This window comes from Synchiropus splendidus, chromosome 14 (assembly GCF_027744825.2).
Source record: "Synchiropus splendidus isolate RoL2022-P1 chromosome 14, RoL_Sspl_1.0, whole genome shotgun sequence".
NCBI lineage: Eukaryota > Metazoa > Chordata > Actinopteri > Syngnathiformes > Callionymidae > Synchiropus > Synchiropus splendidus.
The window spans coordinates 897,238-921,049 of NC_071347.1; the positions used below are offsets into that span (position 1 = coordinate 897,238).

The following is a 23,812-nucleotide window of genomic DNA, read 5'->3' on the forward strand; positions in this document are numbered from 1 at the left end:
TGTTTTTGGTGGCCAGGCATGACTCATGACATAAAAGACTTTTGCAAAGCCTGCACCTCCTGCAACAGGTCCAAGTCCTCCCACTGCCCTCCTGCTGGTCTGCTCCGACCTCTGCCACTTCCAGGTCGCCCCTGGTCCCACATTGCAGTGGACTTTGTGACTGTAAATAAAACTCTGCAACACATAGATTTTTCTTACCCAATCTAGTGCTGCGTCCCAGAGGGAAAAATTCAGAGCAGTGATCTGGGGTCTATGTTTATGGGGCCCATTTGTTTAAGAGTTTGTTGTAGAAAGGCCCAATCAACCAACCCAACCGATCAAACACTCTCTCCGCGTCCAAGCTGAGGAACATTGAAGGGGTGTCCCTTTTTTGGGACACTTAAGCTCCATTTAAGATCCTTATAACATTATAACATTATCATAGTATCTAACATTCCAGTAATTGCTGTTAATATTTTCGGATCCATGCATAGAAGACAAATTGGACGATAGGATGTACAGAGAGTTGGATCTTTACCAACTTTGTGTATAACACCCATAATGGCTTCAGACCATGACTGAGGAGGATCACCTTCAGAGTGTAATTATTAGTGATGTGTTCACTGTGTCGACCCTTCTGTGCAAGTACCGAGTAATCTTGCAGGGAGTATGTGAACAGCGCACAAGAAATGCTCCAATGACATAGCTGAAGACGGTCGAAGCCTCGAACTAGCCATATCACGTTCAGGAAGTGGATCAAGCAGTTCAATTCTGGATTTAAGCGGCACGAAACGCAATGGAGGTTCCCTGTTTTGTCACGTTTTGTGAGCAGCTCCGTATCGATTATCGATTACTGTTGCCATGGAACCATTAGGTTACGTTAGGTTAGGTAACTTTATTGTCAAATATGCTACAGTACAAGACATATAGCATGGATGAAATATCTGTTCTCTCAGACCTGGATGGCATGCCATAAAAATCAACAGACAGGAACAAATAATAAATAATTGATAAATAGACAGCAGGATACATGGCAACAAAATCCACCACCGGGGGAAGCACCTAGCTCATGACAGATCCGGGGGCAGAGCAGGACATCATGACAGCCTGGACGAAGCTGTCCTTCAGTCTGCTAGTTCGTGCACAGTGACTCTGGAACCTTCGCCCTGATGGCAGCAGGGTGAAGAGGCTGTGTGACGGGTGGGTGGGGTCGCCTAGATGTCCAGGAGGGATGGAAGAGGGACCCCTTCTCAGCAGTCCTCACCACACGCTGCAGGGTCTTGTGGCAGGCGACGGTTCATGAGACGAACCACACTGTGATGCAGCTGGTCAGAACACTCTCGATCATGTCTCTGTAGAAGGTGCACATGATGGGGGACGGAACTCCGGCTCTCTTCAGCTTCCGCAGGAAGTACAGGCGCTGCTGGGCTTTCTTGGGCAGTGCCGTGGTGTTGGTGTTCCAGGTCAGGTCCTGGGAAATGTGTACACGCAGGAACTTGGTGCTGGTGACCTGCTCCACTGTGGCACCAGCGATGAGAAGCGGGGGATGCAGGACGGGTCGTCTCCTGAAGTCCACCACGATATCCTTCTTCTCCACGTTCAGGCGAAGGTTGTTGTCATCACCATCGAGAAAGAGAAAGCTTTCCCAGGTTTGGGAACACTTCGATTTTATCTCTGCCAACAAGGTAAGTATGATGTATTACAGATATAGCGGCGGGGGAAATTATGTCAAAGAAAAGAAACTGGCTCAGTCCAAAAACAGTTGAAAAATTTTTTTTTGATTAAAAATAATTGAAATTAAATTTTGCTGTGTGTATATCTTATCCATGTCTTCTCAAACACCATTATAGCATTTACCCCCATCTATGTCTTATATTGCTGATGACAATGCTACTGAAAGCTTTGTGCAATAAAAGTTCATGCTTGCAGAACCTTATATTTAATGTCCACGTGGTGGTGCCAGAGCGCAAATGAACCTTCTTGAAGAGTCGACTCATGAGTCTAACCAATTCTTCTAAATGCCTCAGTGGCTCAAGAAGCTTCATCTATTCTTTACTATTTTTAAGTTTCCTAATGCTTTTTTAAATCGCTTCTGTGGTAACCAGTCACGTTATTTGGTTATATGTTTTGTTAGTTTTCCCAGTTTGATTGATTTAAGAAGATTTTCAGTCTTTTCTGTCTTATTTGGACAGTTTTCTTCCTTATCCATATATTGGTAATATGAGGCAAATGCTCCTGCAATCTCCTTGGGTTGGAGCATTAAATCACCGGTTTCTTACTTTTGATTTTTGTAAAACTCTGTTTGATTGTTATTGACGCATTTGAATTGTCAATTCCCGGCTTGCCCAATTACTGTGTTCATAATACTTTTGATTTGTGAATCTAAGTTGTCCCTCTGTTTTATAGGTTAATAGGTTGTTGAGTTTTTGTCTGTTTCCGGATTTTGTTTTCCAAATCTTACTGTTCTGCTTGTCGTTCTTTTTTAACTTTGAACAAATTGCAATAACATTCCCCCTCAAGAAACATTGAGCTCCTTCCCATAGGACTGATGGGGATACTTGGTTGTAAAGTGTAAGATAATTCTTGTTTAACAGTATCTTTGTTTAAAATAGATACATTAGCTGTCCAGTATTTGAATATCTTATGTTGGCTCATCTTCAATTTCAGAGAGACTGGGGCATGATCAGAGATCGTGATAGACGCTATATTACACTGAGTAGCTCTAAAAGAATCCACCCCAGACATCAAAAGCATATATAATCTTGAATAAGTTCCATGCACATGTGAGAAAAAAAGTCAATACTCTATTCCTCGGATGTAAGTGGCGCCATACATTCACCAGATGTATGGCGCCATGGATTTTAAGCCCAAAAGAGCTAGAAGTTTATCAACAAATCCTCTCAAGACACAATTAAAGTCTCCCTCCGCATCCATCTGCTTCAGCTGCTATCAGTGATGCACTCTTTTTTGAAAAAGGTGGGACTGTCTTCATTTGGAGCATATAAATTGAGTAGTTATTTTAACTCCTTATACTTTCAGTTACCAACACATATCTCCCTTCTGTATTGTTGAATGTGTTTTCATGACAAAAATATGCAGATTTTTTGATTAGAATTGCCATTCCCCTTTTTCCCCATTCTGATAAGAAGCGCAATACTGCAGATTGACCCACTCCCTCCCCAGTGCTCATTTTCTGAAAGATGTGTTTCCTGGAGCATCACAGTATGTATGACAGTTTAATTTTTAAAATTGGTTCAGCCCTTTTTTTTCTCTTACGACTATTCAACCCTTTCACGTTATATGTAACACAGTTTATTTATTATGCATCTGCTCTTATATATTTGGAGTCGGCGTCCCAGCGACTCAACCTTCTCAGCCAGCTCCTAAACCAAGCAGCAGTGGAGCCACTCGGCTACCTTGACGATTAAGGCACCCCTAGAGGCTTTGCCGTGTACTCCACTCTTCCTCCTCTCTGTGACATGCCGGTGTTCTGCCTGGCCCCCTTGACTACGCTCTGGACAGGAGCTAAGCAGCGGCTCCCAAACCGCACTACCGCAGTTTTCCCCAACACAGCCTATGCCTGTGGCATGCACGTCCAGACTTTGTCAAATAACATGACGTTCCTGCCGGCAGCCTTGGACAGGTCCCTCTTTGAGAAGGACAGGCTGAAAGGGGAGGAACTGCTACGAGCTCAGGTGACAGCGGCTGCTTTCCAGAAGATGACAGTGCGCGCATCTGCGCACTCACTCAGATGGCCGATCGCAAACTCTGGCTCTCAAAGACGGGCCTCAAGGAGTCTGAGAAGCGGAACGGAGTCTCCGACTATCTGGATAAGATGGGGATCAAGAAGTTTGCTCATCTTTCGGAACACTTCCGCCAATCTCAGCATGCTCCTGTGTTCTCCTCATCCCCGTCCAGGGAGCAGTTTGGGTGCAAAGAAGTCTGGGTGGACCCGCTGAGACTCTGCGACCCTCCCGGCCCCTCAATCTAAAAAAAATCTTTTAAAAGACATGTCCTGTCTTCAAGTCCTTCTTCAGGTAATGTTGACATGTTTGTGTTTCAACATATGGGTCGCACTTTTACGAGCCCTTTGGTACCTCTCGCTCAACTGGACCAAGCTCGCAAGCTAAAGAAGCTAAGCTAATGTTGTGTTGATTGGTGGCCATTTTGCACCACCCACGTCAGGGAGGTCCAGCTCAGCTGCTCCAAGCGCTCAGGTGAGTACGGTGTTGTGTCGGAGACTCCATCTCCCAGCAACCCCTGCTGATGACTTCACCACTGTTGCCTGAAATACTTGCTTGGAGATGGTGAGACAGAGGATCGAGGCGCTTCTTGTCCATTTCAAATGGAACGTGGCGGGCGGGCTGTCTCCTCCCCTGGCCCCACCCCTTACCAAATTTCAATCAGCACGGTTGGATCTGTGCGGCCCCCTGTCTGCATGGTTAAACAAGACGCTGATCAGGGGTTACACGCTTCAGTTCTGTCGCCGTCCTCCCGTCTTTGCTGGGATTGGTGTGACGTCTCCATGTACTCCAGCGGAGCGGCTATGGCTGAAGCAGGAGATAACTTTGCTTCTTCAGAAGGTGGGAGACAATTTATTTTCAGTTCGATTGCCTCCTTTTCGGGTATTCACTGGCCCCTCAACTAACCTGTGGAGCCAGGGTGGATGCTCTCGCTCATGCGGCGTGGCCACAGTGGCTACTGTATGCGTTTACTGAGACTGATGATGCAGTTCCATCTATGAGTAAGGACACAGAAGTTGTCGGTGATAATGGTGGCTCCCGACAGTCCCGGAACCAGATGGTTTCCGGATCTGGTCAGCATGGCGATGGGCCCACCATGGCCAATCCTGGACTCTCACGGGGCCCTAATGCAGGCTTGAGGATTGATTCGATCTTGCCCGGTACTAGGACGTCCCCTCAAGTTTTGTTGCTGAAAGCGTGAGACTACTGGACATAGGACTGTCAGATGCAGTCATTCACATGGGTCGGTGTTCTAGTGCCACGGCGACTAATAGGCTTTATGCCTCCAAGTGGAGTGTGTTTTCAAACTGGTGTGGAGCTAGAGAGCTCTCGCCTTCCAGCTTCTCTGTTGCTGAAGTTCTATCATTCCTTCAGGATCTCTTGGACAAGGGTCGGCCGGCTTCTACCTTGAATGTTTTTACAGCCGCCATTTCAGCAGGATACCAAGGTTTAGGTCGTGTCTCAGTAAGTAGTCATCCGGTAATTAAAAGGTTCCTCGTTGGTGCTCGGCGTATTAGACCTCCAGTTAGGAGCCTAATTCCGAGATGGAGTTTGCATGTGGTTTTGGAGGAGTTATGTAGAACCCCATTTGAACTGCTGTCGTCCATCTCCTTGTACATTGACATCACCCTGTTTTAGCCTCTCTACATTGGCTTCCTGTGCATTTCAGAACAGATTTTCAAATACATTTTAAAGCTTATCGTGGTCTATATATCCTGACCACCTGTCATCCAGCTTGCAGTCTTAGATCCTCAGGCAGTTCCCTTTTAGCTAGTCGAGGCTGAAATCAATGGGGGACAGCTTCAACTTTGGAGCAGGCTGCCCAAGGAAATTAGTCTAGCTGAGTCTGTGCATTGTTTTAAATGTCTTTTTTAACACATTTTTATAGACTGGCCTTTATGTGATGTTGCCTTTGTACTGGATTTGCCTGGTGAAAATGTATTCTGGTTTGTTGTGTTTTACTTATCATTGTGCACTTGTGCACTGTTATCTCAGTTCCTCACTGTGAGAGTGCTTAGTTATCCAGGTCATCACGCAGCAAAGGGTTTGAATCAGGTCAACCGGACTAGTAATGGTCAATAAAAATGTTTCGCCTCCCTCCAGGAGTCTTGGTAGACGGACACATCAAATTCAAGTGTACAGGAAACCAACACACACCGACCAATACCTCCAGTTTGACTCACATCACCCACTAGAACAAAAACTTTGAGTAATCAGAACTTCGAGACATCGAGCCCAAAACATCCCGGCTCACCTGGGGGAGGGAGAAAGAGCAGAATCACATCAGGAATGCTCTTCAAAAATGTGGCTAACCCAGCTGGGCCTTTACCAAAACATCAAAAGGGAACACAAAGAACAAGGAAAGCAATGTCCAGCGCGTAACGGCATGTGGCTGGGGTCTCTGAGAAACTTCGAAGAATCTATGGCAAACATGAAGTCTGTGTCCAGTTCAAACCATGCAACACCCTAAGACAGAAACTCGTCCATCCCAAGGACAAAACGCCTCACCACAAAAGGAGTAATGTGGTTTATGCAGTCCAGTGCAGCCAAGAATGCCCAGATCTTTACATTGGAGAAACTAAACAACCTCTCCACGAACGAAACATATGAGAGCCAACTCCTCTGGACAATACTCAGCAGTCCATTTACATGTAGAGGACAAGAAACACTCTTTGGAAGACAGCAATGTCCGCATTTTGGCAAGAGAATACTGGTAGTTTGAAAGAGGAGTGAAAGAGGCCATTTTTGTCAAAGTGGAAAAACCCTCTCTAAACATAGGTGGAGGACTGAGACACCATCTTTCATCCTCATACAATGCTGTCCTGAACACCCTCCCCAGGCAGATTTAGCCATTGATCTAGGCATGGACAGGTCCTTCACACCTGTACAGTGTAGTGTCAACATCTGAATAGCCCCAACGGCGACCTGAGCTACATTAATGGCCCATCAATAGCCAACCCATAAACACATTAGCATAATGCTGACTCTTGTCACCCATCACACTGGATTGGCCCCAGCCCTGTCCATTAACACCTTTGCCCATTCAACTGGCCTAATATAAGCCTGAACACCAACCCAGCTCATTAGAACTGACGAAGCCTAGAGCCTGGATAGGAGGCGAAACCTTTTCTTTGACTATTACTAGTCCGGTTGACCTGATTCAAACCCTTTGCTCTGTTCCTCACTGTTTTTCTTAGCATTCACTGTGCCAGATTCTATTGTGTCTTGTATCGAGTTTAATTCTGTTTTAATCTAAAGTACCAAGGGAACCTTCTAATCCGAAAGCTACTCGCATAAATTCACATAAAAATAAGATGACAAATGTTGTCCAATTTTTACTTTTTTTATTTTGCTGCATCGAGAAGTCAAGTGAGTACCCCAGGTAAAATTATCTAACAGGAAGGGGTGCTCCACACACATGCTCACTGAAAAGACTTAGTGGCAATATGCAGGGCAATTTTGTGTATTTGAGGAACTACAATCAGCATTGAACAAGTTTGACATGGCCAGCATACATGCCAGAGCTGTTTAAAAAAATTAAATAAAAGGATACAAATGCATGTTGAAAAGGAAATGGTATAGTTGTACACAATACACAAAATCATCTATGAGTGAAGCGCAGTATTATGGCCCATTGTGGCGACATTACTGAAAAAATTAAAAACCATGAAAGTCACTCATCCTGGGAAATGGACCATTAATTGAGTTATATGAAGTCAAAGCTATAGAGGAGCCTCAGTAGATTCGGCCTCTGCTTCTGTTGCCTCTGCCGTTGAAGCCGCGACCTCGGCTACCTCGAAAGCCGCTGCCCTGTTCTGAAATGTAAAAACAGACAACGCTAAAAAGATTTTGTCAAAAACAGTAACAATAAAAATGAACAAGACCACGGTGAAATTCAACATCTTTCCAATCAATCAATGTTAATCAAATCAATGTTTACCCTGAATGAATCTTGAACAGCGGCATTACGTCAACTTCTTATTAGCGCTGACATTGCGATTTATTTTTCTTTGCAATATGGACACAAATGAGCAAGAATTCTCACGAGAAAACTTGAGTATTGGCACTTGGAATAAGTTGAGCCTCAAAAAAACATTGGCTCTAAAAAAAAGTGCACAAATTGATTGTCATGGATATTCTGTCAAGAACAGAGGTATTTTGGTCACAAAACCCAACAATGACACAAAAATCAACATTGTAGTTAATAAGACATAAATATGAGTAATAAATGTACACAATAAAAATGGTTGTGCAGTTTGGTGACCAGGGAGGGTGCTGGCATACCTAAAATGACTTGGGTTTGCGTCACTTGGGTTTATTCACCATATTCAGAAGTTGAGCGTGAGCGACTGTTCTGATGCATTTATCTACTTGGGAATAATCATTGGTTTTCGGAACATCTGTTGTGACGGGCGTTTGCTCCTGGGCGGCTTTGATGTTGAAAAGGACATGTTGATGCCTAATAGTGGATAATACTATCATTCTACACACTACGGTGTGAATGGTTGTGGTCTCTGGCTGACAGAGGTGCAGGCAGCTCCGTGTAGTGGGGGCACAATGGCTTTTCTAGTAGCTTCACAGTGCAATTTTCCCTAAACAGGTCCCTCTTCTACACAAACGCAGTTCAGGCACATTTTGTCAAATTCCGCTATGTTTAGGTTTAAACTGTAGATTCTGTTTAAATCATCCAATTCTGTGATTCCATCATATAGAACTAAAGCGCCGTGGACAAAATACACTATCAGTGGTGCTGAAATGAAGTCAGCTAAAATTTTAACTGTCCAAAACAACAATAAAAGGAATATATCAAATTGCCCTGCGATGTCAAGATGACAATGCTTTAGATGATTATCCTACTTGATATGAAACCAACGCCCAAAGCAAAATTTACTATATATCTCCATATGAGTCTCAGTAACCACCAAATGTCATTGATAATAAGTCAGGAAGCAAGTGAGGGAAAATTTGATTATTGTTAAGTACTGCTGATACACAATGTAAAAATAACACAGCCACAAATGCATTTTTAAGATCACAAACATGGCTTTTTACCGTAAGCAAAATTGCCAATAGTGGCACTATATTTGCCGCTTGGTGGATTGTAGATTTGCCGGGAGTCCCTTCGTGGTTGTGGAGAAATGTTTTTTTTCATGCTGGCACCAAAACCCATCTCTTCAGTTGAAGCACGCTTAGGACTAGGGAGAGACAAAATGGCTTGTTATTCTTGAATGTTCAATGGGAAATCCTTCCCGATAGTTACCGAGCAGTAGCACACTTACGCGATTGCATCCGTCTTCTGGACAGGCTTCCAAGAAAGTGTGATGGCACTTTTAAATGATGGAGGGTTGTGGAACAGATCCTACAGACACAAGAGTTTAAAGAAATTTACTCTTCAGGAAGGGTTGTTGCCAGTGTATAAATCAATGGTGATAGTAAAATATCAGCCAGCTCGGTAAAATACAAGAAAGGTAAACTTGATGAGAATTCCTACATACCTTGATCAGCACGTTTATATTGTTAGTGATCTTCAGTGCAACCACTTTAATCCTGTTCTGTTAACACAAAAATCATTCTTATTCATTTCTTGGTTGAGAAATGAGTGCATAAAGATATCCTACGGAACCAAGACACGGCAAATTACCTCTTCTGTTTTTAAAGCATCACCAGTCTTCCCCTGCAGTGCCACTCGTAACTGTCTGATATAAACTTGCAGACCTCTGGCAAAATACTGCAACCTGTGTCAACGAAACAAAAATAGTAATGCTATAATAATAGCAATAGTAATGTTTTGAAATATTGTCACTGAAACCACGAGTCACAACAAGCCTTATAACAATTTAAGAATACTGCCAGACACCAGATAGTTATGCTCAGATCAATCGGTCACTGATCATAATTCACATTCAGAATTGCAGCTGGGAGTTTTGTGTGTGTTGGAATGTCTTCTTTCCAAGGATGGGATTCATGGCCATGTTTGTAGTCATTTGTAGTCCATGATGGTCATTCATTGTAAAGTGTTTAAGAGATGTAGCCATTTTGTAAACTGAAACTTGTAATAACTAAGAAATTATAAACATTTTAAACTTTATCTTGATGTGAAGCTATTCCAGTGGCATGTGAGATTTGATTACCGTATTTTCCGGACTATAAAGCGCACCATTAGCCATCTTTTTCGTACATAAGCCGCACCGGGCTATAAGCTGCAGGTGCTGTTTGCGCCGCAGAAAATGCATGCTAGTCCAGTCCAGAATCGAGACCGACTCATGAAACAATCTTGGCAATGTTCTGAACTTGAATCATGAACTCCTCACATCTTATTTACATGTAAACAGTTCAAAATACGCTGTTTTGGGGGAAGGGGCGGAGTTGGACGCTGAACATGTAGGACGTGTTTTTCTGTTGCTCTAGGAATTGTGATCCAATTTGACTTATATACTCACATTTTAAATTCAACTTGCATGAAAAATGCGACAAGAAGTTTTTTGATTTTCAGTAATACCTTGGAGAAAAAAACTGACGGCAATGTCATCCACACGTCTGAAACTGGACTAACCAAAAGCAGGCAGCGGCAAACCCACGGAGGCCAACATTGAGAGCTCCCATAGTATTGAGCTTCTGCAATCAATGATGGACTCGTTGAAAGCAGATATCATCGGGAAAAATTTACTCCTCGCTGAGTCTTCGTTTCGAAGTGATGGAATCTATTGAGCCATAAAACAAGAAGAGAGAGAACCTCAGCATCTTCATCTCTGCTACCTCCAGCTCTGCCTCCTGTCTTTTCCTTAGTGCTACTGTTTCCAAGCCATACAACATTGCTGGCCAGACCACTGTATTGCATACTTTCCCTTTCATCCTTGCAAACACCCTTTTGTCACACATCACACCTGACACTTTTCTCCAATTGTTCCACCCTGCCTGCACTCGCTTCCTCACCTCTTTCTCACACTCTCCAATGCCCTGGACAGTTGAGCCTAAGTATTTAAAATCCCCCACATTCTATCTCTCCATCCTGTAAGTTCACCTGTCCACTTGGGTCCCTCTCATTCACACACACATATATTCCGTCTTGCTGCGGCTAACCTTCATTCCTCTCCTTTCTAAGACATACCTCCACCTCTCTAGCTTATCTTCCACTTGCGCCCTGCTCTCGCCACAGATCACAATGTCATCCGCAAACATCATCGTCCAAGGGGCTTCTTGTCTAACCTCTTCTGTCAACCTGTCCATCACCATGGCAAACAAGACAGGGGCTCAGAGCTGAGCCTTGGTGCAGTACCACCTCCACCTTGTACTCCTCTGTTGTACCTGCAGCACACTTCACCACTGTCTCACACCTGGCATACATGTCCTGCACCACTCAAACATACTTCTCTGCCACACCAGACTTCCTCATACAATACCACAACTCTTCTCTTGGCACTCTGTCGTACGCTTTCTCCAGGTCCACAAGGACACAATGAAGCTCCTTCTGACCTTCTCTGTACTTCTCCATGAACATCCTCAAAGCTAACACGGCATCTGTGGTGCTCTTTTTTTTGGCATGAAGCCAAACTGTTGCTTACATATGCTAATTTCCGCCCTTAGTCTACTTTCCAGTATTCTTTCCCACAACTTCATTGTATGGCTCATCAACTTTATACCTCTATAGTTGCCACAACACTGGACATCGCCCCTGTCCTTGAAGATGGGCACCAGCACACTTCTTCTCCATTCCTCCGGAATCCTCCCACTCTCAAAGACCTTGTTAAAAGTTCTAGCCAAGAAGTCTACGGCCACCTCTCCTAAAAACTTCCACACCTCCACAGGTATATCACCAGGACCCACTGCCTTTCCACTCTTCATCCTCTTCAATGCCCTCTCACTTCAGCCTTATTAATCTTTGCTACGTCCTGATCTACGGTGGTCACTCCTTCTACTCTTTGTTCTCTGTCACTTTCCTCATTCATGAGCTCTTCAAAGTACTCTTTCCATCTCAACAACACACTGTTATCAGTCAAAACATTTCCCTCTCCATCCTTGATCACCCTAACCTGCTGCACATCATTCCCATCTCTATCTCTCTGCCTTGCAATCCTGTACAAGTCCCTCTCACCCTCCTAATTGTCCAACCTCACATTCAAGTCCTCATAGGCCCTCTGTTTGGCCATTGACACCACTACCTTTGTCTTTTGCTGGGCCTCCCTGTACTCCTGTCTACTCTCTTCTGTTCTCTCAACGTACCATTCTTTCTTAGCTAACTTCCTTTGTACACAGTTCTGCACTTTGTCGTTCCACCACCAAAACCCCTTGTCCACTTTTCTCCCAGATGGCACACCAAGAACTCTTCTGTCTCCCTGATCGCCTCAGCTGTAGTTGTCCAGTCATCTAGAAGTCCTTCTTGGCCACCCAAAGCCAGCTTCAATTCCTCCCTGAAGGCAACACAAGACTCTTCCTCTTTCAGCTTCCACCACTTCGTCTTCTTCTCTGCCTTTGCCCTCTTCACCTTCCTCACCACCATGGTCATCCTGCACACCACCATCTTATGTTGTCTGGCCACACTCTCACCCACTACTACTTTACAATCACTAATCTCCTTCAAGTGACATCGTCTACACAAGATAAAATCCACCTGTGTGCTCCTACCTCCACTTCTGTAAGTCACCCAATGCTCCTCTCTTGTCTGGAAGAAAGTATTGACCACAGCCATTTCCATCCTTTTTCAAAGTCTACAACCATCTGACCTTCAGTGTTCCTATCCTGTCACAACCCTCTGCATTTATCCGGGCTTGGGAACGGCGTAAGAAGAAAACTGGGTTGCCCCCCTTCACGGCTGCATTTGCTCTTCAAACTGTAAAAATTAGGGACGCTCCGAGAGACAGGGAGAGCACTCAGCGGAAACAGCTGTCTTCAACCTCTTTTATGAAAGTTCCACTCTGGACGTTTGCAAAAGTTTTAGATTCAGGTGGCTTAAGAACGCTGCATCCGACACACACAAAACACCGGCGGTTTCGGACGTTTGTGTCTTAAAACAATACAGAGAAAGGCTGGTCATCTGGCTCCGTAAAATTAATGATTATTTCTCGGGCAATATGCTTAGTCTGAATGTCACACTCAAACTGGCATTCAGCGATCGAGAAAAAAGTAGCAGCTTACAGTCTGGAACATAAAATGAAAAACTGGACACTGGGTCCCCTTTAGACAGCCCATCAATGAAACAGAGAGTGAAAGTGAAATATGTACCGGATCTTGAAGTCTTTTAGCTGTTCAGCATCTACTTTGTCAATCAGGAAGTCTGGCAGTTTCTTGCCCAGCTGGTGGAAGCTGAACAGAAGACATTCCACGTAGCTAAACTGCAGCTTGGGCTCCTCGTTGGTGGAGTTGTCTCCATTTTCAGCTTCTTCTGGTGGCAGTGGCATTAACTCCTGTAAATGGTGAAATAGGAGGTAAAAGGTGAAAAGAACAGGATACCTAATATAGAATGTATTACAACTGGGAACAAAGACATTTCTGTGCATGCCATAGCCAGAAAAGGCAATCAATAGATTTGCTATAATATACGCTGAAGAGGCAGTTACACCCAACAGAGATCTGTCATTTGCATTCTTATCTTCAACTCTATTAATCTCTGCCCATTACTTCCGGATGATATATCCTAAATACTTGAACTCATTTGTTTTCACAACCTTTTCTTCCTCATCTGCACGGGTCCTCCTACCTCTCATTTACACACATGCATTCTGAATGTAAATTGAATTCTGCATGTAATGTTAGATGGCAACTGTGCATTTTTTTATCGCGTTCGCTCTGTATCAAGAATACATTTAAAATACGAAAGTAATCCAAAGTCTTACACATTCTCTCATCACTGCAATATAATTGTGAGAAGTGCATGTGTTGTCCAATCCTTGTTACTACTTGCGGTACAATGACAAAGCATTCATCATCATCAATCAGCAAGTTGACAGCAAAACATGAAGTTGACGTCAGCAATTCGTAAGTTTTCAGGAGAGTCTGGTTATCACACATGTTGAATGAAAAGGAGAACATTGATGATTTGAAAAAACACCAACCTGATATGACGTTACCACATTATAAATAGCAAGAGATTTTGAACACATTCATAGGTCAGACTTTTGGGAATACAGGACAGTCAGGCTTTTTTGTCACTTTGCTGACCTCTTATTAGTACTTCTTATCAGCATTTTGATATATTACCACCACAGGATCCTTACCAATAGCTTGACAAAAAGGATTTTAAGGTTTGCCTCCAGTTTGTCCATATCTCCACAGAAGGGACTCATTTCAGCTAAAAGCTTAAGCACCTGCAAACACAAAGGAAATCTTAATGCCATGTCAAAACCAAAAGTGCTATGACATGGTTTAACAATGAGTAATATACAAGCAGGAATCTACCAAAGAATTTTCCCCAAGGTGGAGGGTGTCCCCGAGGTACAGTGATGACAGTGGAGTTTTGACGACGGTGGAACAGCGCATTGCACATCTTTCTAGGTCCTCCTTTAATGGCCTACCTTAAATGGTGGCGTTCTCTTTGAATGGCAGGTTGAGAGTGCTGACATTGCGAATAACACTTGTTCAATCCCACCCAGCAGTGGTGAGTGCATGCGTGAAGGAGTTCAGGGAAGTTCTTCACTCTGTTGCCTTTTTACTACTATTTTGTGTCCCACACCCAAATCCAAAAACCTTGGGGCAACACTGGTCATATAAAACCAAACCTGAACAACTTAACCTTAGCCTAACAGTCAGAGACAAAATGGAAGAACTAACCTCTAGTTGGATATCCAGCTCATCCACAGGACTTGTCAGGGTGCTCAGGTTGGGCAGAACATGTTCGCAAAAGTATGTCACAAACCGCGTAGAATGAACATTTTTCTATAGGAAAAGGACAAACAAAAAAACATGAACGACGACATTTAACACACACTATCACTTTTCAAGATTATGTTGGACTTTTACACAGCTCACATTTTTTCTTAAAAATAAAACAAATATAATCCTTGCCATTACCTTCAAGTGTCATCGACACCAACATCAACCAATACTATGATTACAAAGAACAAGCAATGGGCTTTAACTCTGTGTCAGAGAAGGATGTCCGACAACGCCAACTGTAATGTAAATGGGTATAATTTAATTTAATTCGGGTAACCTGTGGGACTTGGTCAAATACAGGCGAGTAGTGACTCAACGCCTGATAGCCTCTCTTTTGTGAGTGCATTTGCAGTCGGTTCCAAAACCGATTTGAGGCCAACTTTCAGGGCAAGAAAAATCTATTCGGGCTACATTTTTTAAAACTTGATTTACCTACTTCTAATGACACGCTTGATCTTTTGGATAGAAGAAGAGGCTTTGATGCTCAATGGCATGATTAGGACACCCAGCTGTAATGCAACATATACATGCAGGTTTTATACATGCATTCTAATGGTGCGCCAACAGGATCATTCTCTAGTGATCGTCACAAAATCTTGTTTCTGGTTCTCATTTGCTGCTTTCTGTTTCTGGTTTTGATACACTTGGAACTAGATTTACACTTATTTAGAATTATAATTCCTCAGAACCACCTTAATAGTTGATAGATGATCATTTCGTACTGCATAATTATGCATTGTTCCTGAGGTGTATCGGTGAACATTGAGCATAATAGTACATTAACATGTATATTTATTCATTGTCTGCCACTGAATGTTGATGTGCAAAATGACAAGTGGGGCCTGTCTAGAGAGGAGCAAAATGCAGAGACTTAAGGTTAATCCTTCGTTTGAATGGCTACCTTCAGATTATTGCTAAGGGTCATACCACTCACAGAAAAAAGAGGCACAGCCTGGCGGGTGCACTGCAACAGACGGTCCACTGTGTCTGGATCAGAGGGGTTGAGGCCCTGTTCCAAGAATGCCTGCTCCACCACCAACTCGACGAGTTGCTGGCGCCCATTCACTGTCTGTAGCACCTTAAGTCCTGACACAACACGCATCAGCAGGACAAATTCCTCTCCAGTCACATCCTCGAGCACCTGTGTAATTGTGAACAATGAATTAAAACCAAAGTCAATTTTGTTTAACGACCCAGATTATGAAAAACTGAATATCAAGTATCTTGTGTGGAAAATAAGAGCATAAAATGTTCATGGATTTCTGAAAAGTCTGAAGAGACCATGCCTAGCAGCTACAGTTACAGTACTCCTCCCAATCCCCACTTCAGATCATAGGTCATGACAGTATTACTTTTTTGTGAAATAATTAATAAAATGTAGTTGAGGTTCAAACTGAAAGTGTGAGTTATAAATCACACCAGTGATGCACTGATGAAATGTATTTCAAACTCCATCTTGAACGTGAAGGAATTTGTTCACTTGCCGTTCGTGTCACTGCATGGGTGGCGTGAAAATAGTTCAAAATATAATTTTGTTGACATTTTGTGACATTGCAGGACAGTCATTCCTATCTTATTACCTTCTTTGTCTCTGCAAAGATGTACTCCTCAACCTCCTTTGTCATTACATCCTCAGGGAGGGTCTTCAGCTTTGTTGACAAAAATTTGATGGCTCGCTCCCGCACAACGTCCTCTCCCTGTAAGATCTGAGAAAAAAGGCCTCCGAGGGTCCCTAGCACAAAAGGGGACAAAATTAAGGCTCTGAATTATACTATGCAAGTGATTGCTATACAGGTGTTTTGTAATTCACAACGACAATGATTTGCAGATATGTAGATTTGTCTTCAACTTTCTTCAGCCAGGTCATTTTATCGTTAGTTCTCACAAGAAGATTAGAAGACGTGATTTGTTAGTTTAAGGATACTACCCTACCTCCATGATAGCAACTGTTAGTATGGTTGTCAAAGTTGGGGCTCACACCAGTGATCAAAAGCGTGACTCTTTCTCGATATTCCACATCCACATTTTTGTGATACAAAGAAAACAATCTCTGGTATATTCAAAATGATTCAGAAACTTTTTTTTAATTCCAAAATCTGCCAAAGGGAGCGCGTTGACAATGATGCCGTCTCCATGACACTCTTGATGTGCTGATTCTGGACCGCCGAAGTTAAACGAGATAATCAGTCAGCACAATACCTGTCTACAGAGTTCAATATAACAGTCTGAAAAAGCTCCTTGCTATGTGTCAGCTTCGATTGCTCTTCCTCAACGCTCATAGGAACCAAAAGAACTGAAGAGCTGAAGAGCTCCCGGCGCCACCCTTGTCACGGAGGTAAACTCTTCGCAGTTTTAAATGCACTGCATGTAAACAGGGAGAACATGGCACAATCAGACTGGAAAGCTTAAATAAGCTATTGCCTTAAGTGAGCTATGCTTTGCATGTCACCGCAGCCATTGAAAGAACAGATTCTTGTCAGGATTTTTTGATGAGTTCAACTCATCATTTGTTGATTTTTAAATATAATACCTAACTAGGAATAGAGATAAGAAACTCAATGTTTCACACTTCTCATAGAACTTGGTCATGTGCTCTGACAGTTATATTTAGAGGTTAAGGGTTAAACTGACGTCTGTTTGTATGTCTGCTCTATCTCATGTCACTTGACAGTTTACTTTAACCATGGACCCATCTGGCCACATTTCCTAGATGCTATTGAAGAAATGGAAATAATAAGAAATTATTGTTTTGTATTTTATCATATTCAATTCTCCAACTCATTATACAAACTGCAGTCTTTTGTCTGGTGTGACGAAAAAAATTCCACAATTCTCTCCGAAAATGTATTTTTCATTGACGTGTTTGACGACTTCAATAATACTTGACTAGAATCAGAACTTGAATAGAATAAATGCCAAAGTCACCATGTAAACAGAAACTATTTTCTAGGATTACTGAATTAATATAATAAATTCAGTAATCTTAGAAAATAACTCATGTGCTCGTTTGTTTTCCAGCCAGGGGCGTGTCTGGATATGAAGGTGGATGACACTGTAACAGGAAATTGCTGATTGGCTGAGAAGCGAAGTAGACTTAAGAGTAAGGACAGGTGAGAACTTACCTTTGGCATCCATTTTAAAAATGGAAATGAGCGATGCCGTCACTTGATTGAACTCTGTTGTGTCGTCTGTGGGCATAGAAAGGTCATATAGTTTAATAATGTTCAGTCATGTTCAGTTGGATTATTAGGGATGTTTTCCCGATTAGACAACATTTAGAAATCTAAACAAAGAGAGAAATTAGGATAACATATTTTCACAATGGCTTATTCATAAAGGAAGCACAAAATATTCAATAACGGAATATAGTTGGTAGAATATTGGGGGAAAAAAGCCAAATTCAGCCTTCAGTGGAGTGAGTCAAATCAATAGTGAGTCTCAAGTCAGCCACAAGTCATAAGTAATTATTGCTTCTCTCATTTTTCAGCAAAGGGAGGTATTTTAAAATGTTAGTCAGCGAAAAAAGAATAGCAATTTGCATTGAGTGTTCGACAGAGAGGTAGTGCCAAACACTGTCTTTACATTATTAACCAACTAGTCAACTGTGGCTAAGCAGACTTGTGTCAAAAGAATAATTCATTTGTTGTAGGCAAATCCAGTTTAATGATCTTAAGTTGTGTCTGTAGGGCAAATATAGAAAAAGGCTTTCAATTGTCTTTGAATTATATACATTATTACATATTTGAACATACAAAAATAAATATAATCAAAATGTATATCTAGAACTAGTAAAATTAACTTTTGTCATTGAAGTCACATTACACAATTGAACGTGCTGTACGTCAAAGAAGTTGAACCTACTTTAAAAAATATTTATCCTTTCAGAAACTGGTAAGGCTCATGGATCCGTCTATTGTGAGACTAAATATTGTCCACTTGAGGCCTCCGTATTCTGTGATGGCTCTCCCTCCCTCATAATTGGCTCAGCGTATACGCATGTGCTGTTCATTTCATTATGTATGTAGACGATGATCTTGAGTGTCAGAAATACTGCTCGTCAACTCTGCACCGGAGGAGTGGTGGAAAACGCATAATGGTAATACACACGGTCGAACAGCACAGTGAACGCCTACCATTATTGGTCTGATGTCACGAGGCAGGATGGATTTTTGGTGCACAGCATTTTTTTGTGCACCAAGACCGTATCAGCAGTGCGCTTAAAGGGAAGATTGATCCCTATATATTCTAAAATATAACTTAAAATGTAACGCGTGCCGCATTCTACTTTGTAACTGCAGTTGCCAGCAGCAAAAGAGTCATACCTGTTTGAAGCAGCTGGGTGAGTATATCGGCAACCCTCACAATATTTTCCACAGCAGCAAAGCGAGGGAGTTCCTTTATGGCCTGGCGCCGAATCTGAGTGTCGAAAAGAAACATAGAACTTAATACAATAATAAGATGAATCACAATCCACTAATAAATAGGATGGTGCTCCACTCCATCTCCATGTATTCAGAATTATGTCGTGAACTGGCAAAATGTAAGAATAAATACATACTAAATAGTGGTGAGTGATATCCGTTTTTGTTTTCCTTTTGGATCAACATTTCTTTAGTGTAAGAAATATTGAAGTAGATGACTGTTCAAATGATGCCACATGAACTAGTGCGTTGGTGTTCCACGGTACCAGGAAAATAATGTATTTTTAAAGATGAAATCTCACGTGATCAAACATATTAAGACAAAGTGGAAACGTCGAAACAAACAGATGACATATGGAGGTTTTTGCAGAAAGAAACATGACTGCAGTCAGTGCGGAACATACGAAAAGACAGACGGTGTGAGGACACTTGGATTGGAGGCAGATTTAAAACAAGTGTTTTTACTGTCACAATTTCATTAAAGCAGGCTTTTAGCTAGGGGGGCATCTGAAATAAATGGACACCCACTTTTTCTCAGCAGGATACCCAAAATATCCAATTAGGCTTTGAACGCTTTGTTTCAAAGTCTGAGTAAATGACAAAACATGAAAATCACACCACCACCGTTTCAAAAAAACCTGGTGGTGACCCTGAAAGTGCAATGAAAATGATAAATTTCACCGAACAATGGTCTGGGATTGCACTTGTAGACCTTGACATCACAGGTGGCCCAGCTAATCATTGAGATTTGCAAATCTCCCGTTTGATTCCTGTCGTATTTTCCAACATGCTGTGAATCAATACATATTTTTTTTCCATGTGCTCATAAGCAATGAAAGCTGCTGTATTGATTTGAAGTTGTCTTTACTGAGGCTCCTTATCCAAAAAAAGACTATTAGTGGATAATATTCAGGCTTAATTTGGGGGACAAAACCCACCTCCAATCATGAGTTAACTGACATTCACTTCTTAGTCAATTGGTGAGCAATTTCATTATGACTAGGGCTGCATGTATTATTTTCGTTGTCAACTTATCTATTATATTTTCAATTAGTCAACTAATCGCGATTACCTTTGTTTGGTCCTATTTTGAACTCAACTGTGATACTCTGACACTACTACATTTTTAAACAAGTATACATAATCCAGGAACATGTATTAACCCTCTGAAGCATAGATTATGATACGGTTGACAGTCGACAGCTCCAGTTCTTTAAAACGGAGGTCTTTGTTGGTCCTTGAGAACAATTTAAAATCATCAATGTTCATATATGTATCTCATATAACATATCTGATCAAAATGGACATCAAAGGTCTTATTTGAATAATAATCAAAAACGATGTGTTCAGCATAGCTCCATAGTTCAGTTCTGGTTATTATTCAGAGGAGACGACAGAGGACCCTTCACTACATCACTTTAAAAAATTTTTTTTTTAAATAAATAAAAAACCCACACTATCGTAGAGCTTATGTGACGTACGTGACATCATTACAAACAAATCAAGCTCTTCTTACAGCAACTATTAGCACCGAGCTAAATGACATGCTAGTCGTTTGCTCGAGTGTGTGTGGCGTCACAGACCAATCACAGAACATACTACATTCTACCACGGTGTCGAATGGGTTTGCTCATCTTAAAGACGTGTTATCTTCACAAACCAAACAAAGGGACACTTTTGACCACCATGACCCGTCGCTGCTCGAACTTGTCTGTGACTGTAACTGCAGCGTTCAGTCAGAGGTGGTGTGACAGAGCCGGGGGCGCACAGCTACAGCAGCGAGTTGGAGTCAGACCTCAGTCAGGAACCAATTAGAAAGAGAGAATTAGAAATTGTCATATCTTCAGTGTCACGAAATGACGTATGTGTATATGTGGATACGTGTTGACGTTTAAGAAGAGACAGAATCCCGGTCATATGGATGGTAGTCTGTCGTGTTAACTTCGATTAAAGAACTTTTTTCTACGAAGACCTTTGTCGTCCTGCCTCCTTGGAAGCCTCATATTCCTGCGAATCTGAAAACTTCTCACTGCTCCTGAATAACAACCAGTTCTCAATGCCCAAACAGCAACATGACACACAGATTTTGAAGTCGATGAATTTTTGTTACTTGTTACTAACCTTTGCAGCCCTAATTATACTTTCTTTCATTCATTCCCTCCCTCCTTTCCCTTCCTTCCTCCCACATTCCCAAGCAGCCATCCATCCATCCCATTCCATTCCACTTACAGAAACATCATCATCTTCACAAAGATCAAGCTGTGCATTAATAGCTGCATCTGCCAATTCCGGAAAGCTGCTGAAGAATTTAGGGATGAACTGCGCTGCCAAGCGCTTTTCCTTCGGTCCACCTTTCACACCATCAAGGATAACTTGATAGGCATCTTTATGCTGGTAAAAGAAAGAAACACACATTTAAGGCAAGAAGAAGAGATTTTTCACAACAAAATGAAGCCGTATTATTACTTGTTTGTTTCAACAATGCAATTACAATAAGCAACAAATCCATGCTGCACAGGTATGTGGCATAGTATGCAAGGAAAGGTTTTAGTCCCGTAAGACATCATATGCCAAATATTAATTTAGGCCCTTCATTCCCAAGCATTTGTTGACTTCTGCTTTTTGCACTTAGGGATAGGAATTACATAAATCTTTAGATTTAACAGATTTTTGTGCAAAAGGAATGTCATTATTTTATATTATAAATAATGCATGCATTATCAACAAATAACTAAAACATGTCCAATTCCATGAGACGTTATTGTATATTGTACTAAATTCATTCTCAAAATCTGAATCAAATTTTTTATCTTGCTGTTTTCTTTCTAAAGTTGATGCACAAGTCGTGAGAGTTTGTATGTGTTCGCATTCCTTCCTTCTTTTTCACTCACAGAAATGGCCGTTATGCTGTAGGATCAACACCAACATGGTGCCTGTACTTTCCCTAAATGTGGTCAATAGATTATCACTTACTGAAATATTTATCTTAAAAAGGTACTGTGGTGTTCAAAGGCAAAAATGCAATCTCCACACATATGGAGAGTATTACTGTTTTGAGTGCATTATGTCTCTTTCTAGGCTAAACGGATGTGATTATAATTCACCTTGATTAAATTAATGGCCTCTTACTTCATTTCAATGTAAAACATCGTACCTTTCACGAATTGAGTTGTTGGCATACATAGGTTATCATTAATTGTAGTCCATAAACGCCCATGTTCAAAAGTTTAGCGAGACTTCAAACGGTACTTCACGTGGTTTAAATCACTAACAGTATTTTTTGACAAAGGCAAAAACACAAAGCGAGCTTTCTCATGTCATGCTTTTGTGAAATCACTATTTCTGCCATCAGTCATTTGGGACTCCAGAGCCTCCAGATGACTCTTCAACGGATATTAGAGTGCCACCATCTTTTTTAGAATATCCAGTTAGCCTAGCATGCTAACAACAACAACGCAACGTTCAATTCATCTATTCAGTACTTCCCATTCACCCGTAATAATAAACAAACATGGCAAGCGGACATATCGATATATAGTTTTTACCTGGCCAGGATTATCCTTTGCGTCAGCAAGGATTCCGTAGTTTCGATAGAGATCTTCGATAGTGACCGCCATAAGCGTGGGAACGAGGAAACCGCCTGTATATAAAACGTTTTTCAAAAAAGCACAAGGATTCTCCCTGTCGTGGATTTTGCACGGTTAATCAACGCCGAATACGTCAACAACGGAAATCTGACACAAAAAGGAACGATAGCGAGAAGGTGAATGACCAAAGCAAAAGCTAGCGACAACCAGAGTATTCACCAACAGAGCTGCTAATTGCTACATAAGGAACAATGAAACCAGCGCGTGCGTAGAAGAGCGAAGAGGATCGCGTCATCGGTCGCACAGATAAATACGTCACTTCCCGATCCTAACCAGGCATGATCTCGGAGCGTCTGTACAAATAGATTAATAAATGACTCTAATTTCCAAGCCCTTCCAAAGACCTTCTGTTGCTGGATAATCGGTGACCAATAACGTTATTAAACAATGATTATAAGACTTTTGCACTCATTTTGGCTACAAGATTAAAAGGAGTCATTGATGATATGATTGATGAAAGTCAGTCAGGATTTATGAAAGGAAGACATCAATGTCAATGTCTGGCTGGTTTTAGACCTGATAGATTACTCTGACCTCTGAAAATGACAGCTTGATACTAATTTTTACAAAGCCTTTCACTGTGTAGAGCCTCAATTTATAATGGCTGCTTTATTGGAATTTGGATTTTGATTTCTTTTTTTTTTTTTTGCAACTCTGTACGTACTCTGTACTCAAATGGAAACAGCTCCCTAAAACTTGGTCGTGGTACTTCTCCAAGTTTCCCACTAGATGTAGATGTGAGGTAAGGCTGCCGGTTTCTGTGTATCTCATCCTTTTAGCGGCACAGCAATTAAATAAATTAAATATACAGATTGGAAATGGTCCACTAAAAGGCATCAACATTGGAAGATAAATTATTTTAAGTCGGATGACACAGCTTTATTCCTACAAGATCCATCTAAATTTTCTGTTGCTCTTACTGTAACACTTGTATTGTTTTCACTTGAATTGCATAGATTTCTCTTCTTTGAATAACACACTGAAAACTAAATGATAAGATCAGTTCCTCATGAATCCAAATCCTTGTGGAATTTTATTCTCAACATATATTCTCAAAAGTGAGGTGTAAATTACAACATTCAAAAATGCCAATCAAACTGTCATCATTTCATCAGCAGGTTCTTCTGTCAAGGAAGCTGCTTCACTTTTACAA

At 41.7% G+C, this 23,812-nt stretch overlaps 1 protein-coding gene across 1 annotated transcript; it reads right to left on the reverse strand.

The window, feature by feature from the left end:
• Positions 1 to 7,045: 7,045 nt before the first annotated feature.
• api5 (apoptosis inhibitor 5) lies at positions 7,046 to 22,895 on the reverse strand. The gene is made up of 14 exons (XM_053886211.1): positions 22,558 to 22,895; positions 21,242 to 21,403; positions 18,914 to 19,007; positions 17,714 to 17,779; positions 16,172 to 16,323; positions 15,526 to 15,732; positions 14,487 to 14,591; positions 13,934 to 14,023; positions 12,942 to 13,123; positions 9,364 to 9,457; positions 9,218 to 9,274; positions 9,002 to 9,081; positions 8,775 to 8,917; positions 7,046 to 7,537 (listed from the first exon to the last, which is right to left on the reverse strand). The coding sequence occupies exons 1-14, from the start codon at positions 22,627 to 22,629 to the stop codon at positions 7,458 to 7,460; spliced, it is 1,584 nt and encodes a 527-aa protein (XP_053742186.1). The 5' UTR covers positions 22,630 to 22,895; the 3' UTR covers positions 7,046 to 7,457.
• Positions 22,896 to 23,812: the final 917 nt, after the last annotated feature.